At 44.1% G+C, this 12,089-nt stretch overlaps 1 protein-coding gene and 1 long non-coding RNA gene across 2 annotated transcripts in view; both read left to right on the top strand.

The window, feature by feature from the left end:
* Positions 1-12,089, top strand: part of LOC126954671 (uncharacterized) — a 217,549-nt gene that overhangs the window by 84,598 nt on the left and 120,862 nt on the right. The window lies entirely within an intron of this gene.
* The window catches only part of CHRNA9 (cholinergic receptor nicotinic alpha 9 subunit), a 32,444-nt gene that overhangs the window by 15,162 nt on the left and 5,193 nt on the right, over positions 1-12,089 (top strand). The window contains exon 6 of the mRNA XM_050790395.1: positions 10,961-11,493. Within this exon, the coding sequence (XP_050646352.1) occupies positions 10,961-11,493 (533 nt within the window). The remainder of the gene's footprint in view (positions 1-10,960; positions 11,494-12,089) is intronic.

Below are 12,089 nucleotides of genomic sequence, written 5' to 3'. Positions count from 1 at the left end.
TCATATGGCATTCTCCTGTGTGTTCCGTGTCCAAATTTCCCTTTTATATAAGAACACCAGTCATATTGGGTTAGATGCCCACCCTACTCCAGCGTGACTTCATCTTAACCTAACTAATTACATCTTCCATCATGCTATTCTCAAATCAAGTCACATTCTGAGTGTTGGGGGCTAAGACTTCAATATGTGAATTTTTCAGGGACACAATTCAACCCTTAACAGTGACATTCACCATCCAAGATCATGTATCAACAATTAATTAAACTGGAATGGGCCATCTAGAAACTGACCTGTGGATTTGGGGTTTTGCGTGGAGTGGAGGATGAACCAGTTTACAGGATACAAAGTGACTTTTTCCCAGTCTCAGAGCAAGGGGCCTTGTACAATGGGTAGGTAAGATTTATGTTTCGCAGGCTGGAAGGTGCATATGAATCTCCCAGGGAGTTTGTTAAAATACGGATTGTGATTCCATGGGTATGGAGCCGGCCTGTGATTCTGCATTTCTACAAGCTCCGGAAGACGTAGGTACTGTGGGTCCATGGGCAGCATTTTGAGAAAAATACCAGATCTCTGGTCACCGTTCAAGCTCAGTGGCCCCACCTGTTGTCGAAGGAGCTCTCTTTTTGTTCTGGACCCGTTTCTGTGGAGTGGGAAGGTTCCTCTGTGGCTCAGAAGGATGTGAATGAGGGGCAGCTCAGGGGGCTCCCCTGGGTAGAGGCTTCCAGTGGGCATGGATTTCCTTTAAGGAAGCAACACGGGTGGGTTGCAGCCTGGATTTTAGTCTCACTCCTTACTCAGAGAGCTCATCTAAGGGTCATGACCTCTGGAATCATAGCCCTGTTCTTTCTGTCCATTCCCCACTCTGAGTGGTCTGTATCCCTTCCCAAGGAAGATAACAGGAAGATAACATTCAAGTACTGAGCTTTATTCCTTCAGTTTACACTCCCTGCCCGTGTTCACTCTCTCTGTCTCTCTCTCTCTCTATCTATCTCTCTCTCTCTCTCTCTCTCTCTCTCTCTCTCTCACACACACACACACACACACACACACACACACAGAGAGAGAGAGCAAGAACACAAGCCACAATGTCCATTACCACTCTCTAGTCCACAGAGTGCAGGAGAGTAATTTCATTGATACAGGCAGGGTGTGGGGGCTCACCCCTGTAATCCCAGAACTTTGGGAGGCCAAGGCAGGTGGATCACCTGAGGTCAGTAGTTCAAGACCAGCCTGGCTAACATGGTGAAATCCCGTCTCTACTAAAAATTAAAAAATCAGCTGGGTGTGGTGGCAGGTGCCTATAATCCCAGCTACTTGGGAGGCTGAGGAAGGAAAATCACTTAAACCTGGGAGGCAGGGGTTACAGTGAGCCAAGATTGCACCACTGCACTCCAACCTGGGTGACAAGAGTGAGACTCCATCTCAAAAAAAAAAAAAAAAAGAAAAAGAAAGATAATTTCATTGACACAGATGATCTCTTATAGCATTCTATAAATTCTTTTTTTTTTTTAAGACGAGCTCTCACTCCTATCACCCACACTGGAGTGCAGTGGTGTAATCATGGCTCACTACAGCCTCAACTTCCCAGGATCAGGTTATTCTCCCACCTCAGCCTCCTAAGTAGCTGGGACTACAGGTGCATGCCACCATGCCCAGCTATTTTTTAATTTTTACTAGTAGAGACAGAGTCTCACCATGTTGCCCAGGCTGGTTCTGAACTCCTGAGCTCAAGCGATCCATCCAGCTTGGCCTCCCAAAGTGCTGGGGTTACAGGCACGAGCTGCTGTGCCGGCAAGCATTCTGTAAGTTCTAAAAATTCTCTCCAGAAATCAAACAGAATGGTGGTTCTCCTCTCCTGTTTTGATTGGCTGAGGCAGTGACCATGTCTTACTGAAATGCTTCTTTGCAAGCTTACAAGGCACCCTAAGTTAAGCTGACTCCACTGCTCCCTTATTAGAGAAGCCAGTTATGTACTCATGAGCTCAAACAAGCCTACTGTGGCTTTGGTCAGTTCTGTCCTCATTCTCCCTTCCCCACTCCCCACTCCTTTACACAGAGCCTTTCACCACACTGATTCATCATCTCTTTTTTGTTCCTCTGGTTGACTCTTCAGTCATCTCTGTGCTCTTGTCATGGACAATTCTGTTTCTGCTTCTCTCTTCTCCTTTGCCTTCTCCTTCTCAGTACAACTTCTCAGAGTTTTGCTGTGTAGAGGAACCTCTAAAAGGAGCTATGGTTGGATGACATCTTCATGTCTTTAACAAATCGAAATGAAAACGGAAGAGTGTTACAGGATCCGGCAAAGAAGGGCCCTTAGTCATGGCTATTTCCCTGAGCTCAGTCCTTCCAGCTGAATCTCTGACTCTGTAGACTCTACTGATGTCAGATACAATATCACTGCTTCTCAGAAGCAGGTAGAGAATGTCATAGGCAACACAACGGGCTTCCTGAGTTGTGGCAAGAAGGAGAAATAGGGGTAGTGAATCAGTCCAGTGTAGTAAAGACACCCAGGCAGGAAGATGCTTTGCATCTAGAGTCACTGTTCGTGCCCAAATCCATGGGGCTAGACTGGTAGGGAGTGATCAGGAAGGAGATGGGCCTGGATGCCACTTCACAGAAGAATAGTTGAATTTGCTGATGCTTAGTTTAGAAGAGAGAAACCTTGAAGACTTGATGATGGTTACCTTAGGCAATCAGAGAGAAAGTAGGGTGGAAAAAAGAGAACAATGTTCCAGAAGACAAAACCCAAGATAATCGGTAGAAACCAAAGGGAAGATAAGCTCTCAAAAAAAAAAAAAATTTCCCTAATAACTTTGGCAACGAATTGTCCCAAGAAATAGTGAGCTTTTTAGCAATGTAACAGTTCATGTAGATACTGGCTCTTTCAGTAAATCAATAGAGAAATTAATGAATTGGGGCTCAAAGTTCTGGTGGGAATGTTTAGTATTAGTATATGGTTAGTATAGTGGCTAATATAAGGCCACTGACATTTTTAGATTAGGTAAAATCAGATTACAGAAATTTTAAATTTGAATTCATTATGGCAGGGTTTTCATGGTCAGGTTTTTTTTTGGTGGGGGGGCCGGTGGTTTGCTCTGTCACCTAGGCTACAGTGCAGTGGTGTGATTGTAGCTTACTGCAGCCTTGACCTCCTGGGCTCAAGTTGAGACAGTATTCTCCTCAATAGGGTCTGGAGACAGAGAGGCTTCACTTCAGCTTCCAATTGGTCACAGACCAAGTCTTCATTGCATGAGTTATAACTTCACTTCAGCCTCTGATTGGTTGTAGATCACATCTTCATTTGCATAGGGTGTAACTTCACTTCAGCCTCCAATTGGTTGTGGGCCAAGTTTTTATTTACATAGGGTGCAACCAATGGGAAACCTCTAGAGGGTACTTAAAACCCAGAAGATTTTGTAACCTGTGGTCTTGAGCTGCTTACTTGAGCTACACCCACTCTGGAGTGTAGTTTCATTTCAATAAATCTGAGCGTTTATTGTTTCTTTCATTGTTCTGTATTTTCATTGCTTTATTTGTGCATTTTGTCCAATTCTTTGTTCAAAATGTCAAGAACATGGATGACCTGTAGTTGAGACCCTCCATGGGTAACAAAGTGATCCTCTCACTTCAGTCTCCTGAGTAGCTGGGACTACAGGTATGCACTACAACACCCAGCTAATTTTTACAAAAATTTTTATAGAGATGAGGTCTCACTATATTGTCTGTTGTCCAGGCTGGTTTTAAATTCCTGGGCTCAAGCAATCCTCCTACCTTGGCCTTCTAAAGTGCTGGGATTATAGGCATGAGCCACCATGCCTGGCCCCAGTGGTTGGATTTTAATGAGCAGTTTTAATGGTTGGATTTTAGACCTGGTGAGGAACTGGGTGCCCTATTGTATTCAAAAGAATTTGTCTAGAATTTAGCTTTAAGGCCAGCTTATGTAGCTATCCTTAGCCATATAAGATGATTTAGAGAATGGCAAGACTTCCAAATGAGACTGGAAATAAAGGAGGGGGAGGAGAAACAGGTTTGGAAAAAAAGAGGATGAATTTGATGTTCAGTTTGGGGAACCAAAGAAACATCCCTAAGGAAGTGTCCAACAATGAGATTGCGGAGGCAAATCTGAAACCTGGAGAAATGGTCAGGGCTAATGGAGATGCCAAAAGCCCTTAAAGTCCTATAGAACTATTCACGGAAGGAAAGAAAATGGCTGACGATAAAGTTGAAAAAACCTCTACATTTAAGGAATTTATAGAGGAAACTTAGAATTAGTGGTTAAAGAGGTAGAAGGAGAACTGAGAGAGTCATGTCATTAAAAACCAAGGGAAGAGAGGATGTCTAGGAACAACCCATAATCCCAATGTTTGGGAAGAGTTAAAGAAGATGAAGACTTAGGAGAAGTCTTGAGATTTGCCTAGTTGTACTTGTCGGAAAGACATCAAAATGCAGGAGTCAAGAAATAAAAGCAAGAAGAAACGGGACAACAGGAGGTATCAGTTACTTTTGAAAGCAGTGCGTGGAAGGAGATGGGAGAGGTAGAAGGGCCAGGGAGAAAAGGAATTTGGCAGGAGAGACTTGCGAACAGAGTTGGAAAGTGGCTAGAGCGACCAGAGAGAAGAGGGACCAAAGGAGGCAAAATCCTGAAGGAGGCATGGAAGGAGAGGACTCACAGGACCGGAAGGGAAGTTAGCCAGCAAGAGAGGGGGGAACTTCTTTTTGATATGGAAAGGAAGGAAAAGTGAATATGTGAAAGACAGAGACATTGGAGATGGAACGAGGAAGGGATCCTGGGACTGAGTAAACAGACAAGTCTACGCTGAGGTTCCAGGCACTCTGGGGACTGAAAACACTGGGCGACTCTCTCTGCTCCCTCATTCACCAGCCTGCTCCTCTCCAGTTCCCAGGAATGGGCTTCTTACAGCCAACGCTGGGAAAGTCGTTTTTGCTCACTTGCAAAACAACTAAAGTTAGCTCAGTCTTTGATCAGATACAGAAGAGGAGAAGGGGCTGCCTGTATTGGTCTGTTTTCATGTTGCTAATAAAGACATGGCCAAGACTGGATAATTTATAAAGGAAGGCGGTTTAATGGACTCTCAGTTCACATGGCTGGGGAGCCATCACAATCATGGCTGAAGGCAAATGGGGAGCAAAGTCACATCTTACATGGTGGCAGTCAAGAGAGCTTGTGCAGGGGAACTCCCCTTTATAAAACCATCAGATCTCGTGAGACTTATTCACTGTCACAAGATCAGCACAGGAAAAACTCGCCCCCATGATTCAATTACCTCCCATCATGTCCCTCCCGCAACATGTGGGAATTCTGGGAGCTACATTTCAAGATGAGATTTGGGTGGGGACACAGCCAAACCATATCTCTGCCTGAAGGCCTCTGAGGGGCTGAGGAAAGGGAAGGTAAGAGGAAAGCAATTTAAATATTCTGTGAGGGTTATATTATTAAACATGCCTTCCCAACCTCCAGCTTACTTTTTGTCCCTGTAATTTTTTCATGTTTTAATTGAGAACACGAAACACAGTTAGAAACAGAGGGAAGGGAAAGAAATTAATACATATTGGCCACTTACTATGTGTCTGCATGGAGTTGGGGCTTTACGAAGTATGATAGATAGAATAATGCCCCCCACAAAGATGTCCACATCCTAATCCCCAAGACCTGTAAGATTTATCTTACATGGCAAAAGAGACTTTGCAGGTATGATTGAATTAAAGATTTGAGATGGGGGAGATTATCCTGGTGGGCCTAATGTAAACATAAGGGTCCTTTTAAGAGGGAGATGAGATGGTCAGAATAGGCAATGCCACAAAGGAAGCAGAGGTTAGTGATGCGAGGAGGGGGCCCTGAGTCAAGGGATGTAGGTGGCTTCTAGAAGGTGGAAAAGGAAAGGCACCAGATCTTCCCCTAGAGCCTCCAGAAGGAATGCAGCCCTGGTCACATTGGTTTTAGGATTTCTGACCTCTAGAATTGTTAAGATGCTAAATTTGTGTTGTTTTAAGACATTAGGGACTGCACACGGTGGCTCATGCTTGTAATCCCAGCACTTTGGGAGGCTGAGGTGGGTGGATCACTTGAGGTCAGGAGTTTGAGACCAGCCTGGCCAACATGGCAAGATCCCGTCTCTACTAAAAAATACAAAAAAATTAGCCAGGCATGGTGGTGGGAGCCTGTAATCCTAGCTACTCTGGAGGCTGAAGCAGGAGAATTGCTTGAATCCAGCAGACGGAGGTCTCAGTGGGCCAAGATGGCACCACTGCACTCCAGCCTGGGCGACAGAGTGAGATGCCATCTCAAGAAAAAAAGAAAAAGAAAAAAAGACATTAGGTTTAGGTTTGTTGTAGTTTGCTACAGCAGCAATAGAAATTAATGTACATAGTTTGTTTAACATAAAAATTTAAAAGAAGCCTTAAGGTTTTATAATGCCCACTTTTACAGGTGAGTGACAGAGATATAACCCACCTAAGGTTATGAAACCTGAATCAGGTTCTGAACTCAAATCTCCATGATATTTTTATGAGAAGTAAATGAGCATTTTAAGACCCAATCTCTGACCTCAAGGAACAATCTAATAAGCTATGTATGTAAAAACTATAATGCAAGGTAAAAATGCAAGTCTCTTATAACACAGAAGTAAAGTGCTGTGGCCCTTCAAGGATGGAAAGATACCTGATTGGAGAGGCAGGGAAGGCTTCACCGAAGTGGCCTCTGAGCAGAGTCTTGAAGGATGTGTTAGACTGCTACGTGCAGAAAAGGGGGACCATTACGAGTTGAAGAAAGAGTTTAAGTAAGAGAAACTCACAGGGTTTGTTGGGATTTCAGTCTTGATTGGTGGAGTGGGAGTGAAGGAGACCAGCAGAAGGCACACAGCTAGAAAGTGAGATGGGAACAGATCATGGAATATCCAGAACACTAAACTGAGGAAGTGTAGAAGTATTGTGTGGGCTATAGGAAGCCACTGCAAGTTTTGAGCTGTGATATGATCAAAAAAACCAGGGAGATAAACAATAAGATATTGATCATGAAGTCATTAAATAATAATGCCTTGGCTGGGCGCGGTGGCTCCTACCCGTAATCAAGCACTTTGGGAAGCCAAGGCAGGAGGATCGTATGAGGCCAGGAGCTCAAGATCAGCCTGGGCAACATGGTGAGACATCGTCTCTACAAAATATATATATATATTTTAATACAATGTATTTAAACTACTCAAGGCCAGGCACGGTGGCTCACACCTGTGAAACCAGCACTCTGGGAGGCCACGGCAGGCAGATTATCTGAGGTCGGGGTTTGAGATCAGCCTGGTAAAAATGGTGAAACACTGCTTCTACTAAAAATACAAAAATTAGTTGGACGTGGTGGTGCACACCTATAATCCTAGCTACTCGGGAGGCTGGGGCAGGAGAATCACTTGAACCTGGGAGGTGGAGTTTGCAGTGAACCAAGATTGTACCACTGCACTAAAGCCTGGGCAACAGGATGAGATCCCGTCTCAAAAAACAAACAAACAAACAAACAACAACAACAAAAAACGGCCAGGCGCGGTGGCTCACGCCTGTAATCCCAGCACCCTGGGAGGCTGAGGTGGGTGGGTGGGTCACTTGAGGTCAGGAGTTCAAGACCAGCCTGGCCAACATGGCGAAACTCCATCTCTACTAAAAGTACAAAAATTAGCCAGGTGTGGTGTCTGGCACCTGTAATCCCAGCTACTCAGGAGGCTAAAGCAGGAGAATCGCTTGAACCCGGGAGGCGGAGGTTGCAATTAGCTGAGACGGTGCCACTGTACTCCAGCCTGGGTGACAAGAGCGAGACTCCGTCTCAAACAAACAAACAAACAACAGCAGCAACAACAACAACAAAAACAAACAAAAAACCCCACAACCTACTCCAAAGTAGCTGGGGTGATGTTTTTGGTCAGCAGGTTCCCTTGCCCTTTGGCTTGGGGTTGGGTTTGGCCAATGTGGAGCATCAGTGGGCAATTGCAGGGAGAAGAGAGAGTGAGGTTAGCGTGTATATTCCCTCACTGTCTTCCTGGGAGGTTATCTTTGCCTGGATGTGTTCCCTGAAGGAAAGTCATCACTGCTATCATGGTGACCCTCTTCACGCAAATCTTTCCTTCCAGGTTCTGGTAACTGCACTTTCTCCTCACCTCTTCATGTCCAGGAATGGTTTCTCTGCATCGTATCCATACCTTTGTGAACAGTCCCTTTCTTAAACTCTCCTCAGTTTATCTAATTGGAGTAGGCCATCTATTTCCTACAGGGACCCTGCCCAGTGCAATTGTCCTAGCCCCACACAGATTCTCTCTGATCCCCAGATCTCTCCTCTTGCCCCAAGGAAGTAGGATGGGTGAGCAGTGTTCTCAGTTCAGGTCTAGTTCTCACTTATAGCTAACTGTACACGTTTCTCACTGTTGCAGGAGGAAGCTTCAGGCATTTTCAAAAAATTTATTTTGTTATCTTCACAAACACTCACAATTAAAGATCTGCTTGGGTATGGAGTTAACTCAGTCCATACCTCCTCCTCCTCCTGAGTAGATTAGAGTTAATATTGTGGCACCCAATTTCTAATGAGTGGAAAAAATAAAAACCTTAAAAACATGTCTGTTCTTTAAAAAATATTTATAGACATGCATTATTTTATTTTATTATTTTTTTGTTGTTATTGAGACGAAGTCTCATTCTGTCACCCAGGCTGGAGTGCAGTGGTGCAATCTTGACTCACTACAACCTCCGCCTCCTGGGTTCAAGCAATTCTCTTGCCTCAGCCTCCCGAGTAGCTGGGACTACAGGCGTGCGCCACCATGCCTGGCTAATTTTTGTACTTTTTTAGTAGAGACAGGGTTTTGCCATGTTGGCCAGGCAGGTCTCAAACTCCTGGCCTCAAGTGATCGGCCTCCCAAAGTGCTGGGATTACAGGTATGAGCACCACGCCCAGCCAATATATTTTTTATTTTAATAGCTTTTGAGGTACAAGTGTTTTTTACTTACATGGATGAATTGTATAGTGTGAAATCTGAGATTTTAGTGTGCTTGTCACCGAGTAGTGTACACTGTGCCAATATGTAGTCTTTTATCCCTTACCGCCTTCAAAAACATGCCTGTTCTGACCCAGCACATCCTTTTTTTTTTTTTTTTTGAGACGGAGTCTAGCTCTGTCGCCCAGGCTGGAGTGTAGTGGCCGGATCTCAGCTCACTGCAAGCTCCGCCTCCCGGGTTTTTTACGCCATTCTCCTGCCTCAGCCTCCCAAGTAGCTGGGACTACAGGTGCCTGCCACCTCGCCCGGCTAAGTTTTTGTATTTTTTAGTAGAGACGGGGTTTCACCGTGTCAGCCAGGATGGTCTCGATCTCCTGACCTCGTGATCCGCCCGTCTCGGCCTCCCAAAGTGCTGGGATTACAGGCTTGAGCCACCGCGCCCGGCCAGCACATCCTTTTTCAGCAATTTAACCTAAGGAAAGGGTCAGTGGATAAATGTAAAGACTCAGCTACAGAGATGTCCACTGCAGCGTTGCTTATAAATACAAAAACTGGAAGCAACCATAATGTCAAGCCTCAGTAGACTGGTTAAATAACTATGATGTATCTAATATAGTGGAATATAATAGAATGCTATTTAGACATGAAAAGAATGTTGTAGAAGAGTATGAACAGATGACCATGTATTTTTAAAAATTTTGTTTCGTCTTTTTTTTTCCTTTTTATTTTTTGCAAGTTAACTTTAAATTGGGGAATAATTTTTAGATTTATAGAAAAGTTGCAAAGATAGTGCAGAATTCCCTTATACCCTTCACGCAGTTTCCCCTAATGTTACCTCTTACATAACCATAATATACTTATCAAAATAAATACAATGTTATTGACTAAACTACTTTATTCAGATTTTACCAGTTTTTCCGTGAATGTACTTTTTCTGTTCCAGGATCCAATCCAGAATACCACATTATATTTAGCCAAAATATACTTTGCAGGGAAAAAATTGTAAGGAAGACTGCAAAAATATGCATCCAAATGTTAACAGAAATGTACCAGTTAAGACTTTTTGGTTGTAAGCATCAGAAACTGACTTTGGCAACCTTGTGAAATAGGAATTTGTTAGAAGGATGTGGCACATCTCATTTAAATAAAGGAAAAAGTAAACAACCAACTCTTGGAAAGGACAGAACCAAGGCTGCTCTAGCGTTCAAGACAAGAGGGACTGTCTATTTTTTTCTGAATAGGGAGCCATCACTAGGGTGATGTTTTTGGTCTCTGGATCACTCTGCTTAAGACCTAAACTCTGGAAAGGGTGAATCTGTTGGACCAAGCCCGGGCCACTCAGCCGTCCTTTGGCCAGGGACACTGGGGCACCTTGACCAACATTTCCTCTGCCTTGCAATGGCAATGGAGAAAAAGTAATTCCCTAGAGAAAAATAGAAATTCTGTACCCCAAAATACAAGGCATAAATATTGATAAAGCAAAAGAAGATATATCTGGAATAAGTGACTATCTCTAAAGTTATGGGTGAATGACTTTTTTTCCTCTGAGTTTTCCAAATGTTACAAATAAACATGTATAGCTTTTATAATAGCCATAAAAAGCTTATTTTAATATTCTTGTGCCTAAAGTTAACAAATCAAGTAAGCAGATTTTAGTATCGACAGGCCTACTTTTTGTCTGTGTGTTCAAATCATTACACCTGGACCAAGAAAGTGGCATTGGGAATGGACAGGAAGGGATAGAGAGCAGAGATGCTTTAAAGGAAGACTCCAAGAGAACTTGGCCCTGACTAGTTACAGGAGATGGAGGAGAAGGACAAATTAGAGTTGATTCCAGACTCCCGAGCCACAATCACAGGGAAAATGGTGTTCCATGGCCAAAACACTGAAGTGATGGGCACAGTGAGCTGCCTGGGGTAAGGAAGGTGGCAAGTTCTCCTAGCATGTGGCTTTCATTTTCCTCATCTGACCTCCAGGGCTGACGATGAATCTTCAGAGCCTGTGAACACCAATGTGGTCCTGCGGTATGATGGGCTGATCACCTGGGATGCACCGGCCATCACCAAAAGCTCCTGTGTGGTGGATGTCACCTACTTCCCTTTTGACAACCAGCAGTGCAACCTGACTTTTGGTTCCTGGACCTACAATGGCAATCAGGTAGACATATTCAACGCCCTGGACAGCGGAGATCTCTCTGACTTCATTGAAGATGTGGAATGGGAGGTCCATGGCATGCCTGCTGTGAAGAATGTGATCTCCTATGGCTGCTGCTCTGAGCCTTACCCGGATGTCACATTTACCCTCCTTCTGAAGAGGAGGTCCTCATTCTATATTGTCAACCTCCTCATCCCATGTGTCCTCATATCTTTTCTGGCTCCTCTGAGTTTTTATCTCCCAGCAGCATCTGGAGAAAAGGTCTCCCTGGGAGTGACCATCCTGTTGGCCATGACTGTATTTCAACTAATGGTAGCAGAAATCATGCCGGCCTCAGAAAATGTCCCCCTGATAGGTGAGTTTAAGTGTCTTCCACTTCAAGCCCAGCTTTGTAGTGCCTGGGGTCATGCCTTTAAGGTTGTGTGTGTGCCTTTAAACTTGAAACAATGGAGCCAATTTCAGACTCAATACAGACTGTCTCGAATTTTTCTGGTGGTTGCAGTTAGCATCTTTCAATATAGATAAGGCTTTTGGAATCAAAACTGGTCTTTGGTCTCTGGGTTTACACAAAAGAGCAATGAAAAGCATTACACTTTAGAGCAGTGGTTCTCAAAGTGGTGGTTCCCAGATGTACAGCATTGGCATCACCTGGGAACTTATAGAAACGCAAAACCTCAGGGCCCACCCTAAACCTACTGAATCAGACATTCTGGAGATAAGGCCCTGGCGTCCTGTTTTAACAAGCTTCTGAGTGATTCTGATGCATTTTCCGTTTAAGTCTGAAATCCACTGACTCAGAGGTTAAAACCTGATTTTGAAGTCAAAGAAACCTGCATTTGAATGCTGACTTCACTGTTCACTCCTTGATCAAACTTAGGCAAGTTACTTGTTCTCTTAGTCTCTGCTTCATCATCTGTAAAATTTGTGTGTCACTGCTTAGTGCATGCCCTG

This window comes from Macaca thibetana, chromosome 5, assembly GCF_024542745.1.
Source record: "Macaca thibetana thibetana isolate TM-01 chromosome 5, ASM2454274v1, whole genome shotgun sequence".
NCBI classification, from domain to species: Eukaryota; Metazoa; Chordata; class Mammalia; order Primates; family Cercopithecidae; genus Macaca; species Macaca thibetana.
Note: the sequence above shows the minus strand (reverse complement) of the source record. Positions and strands in the feature narration are given on the sequence as shown.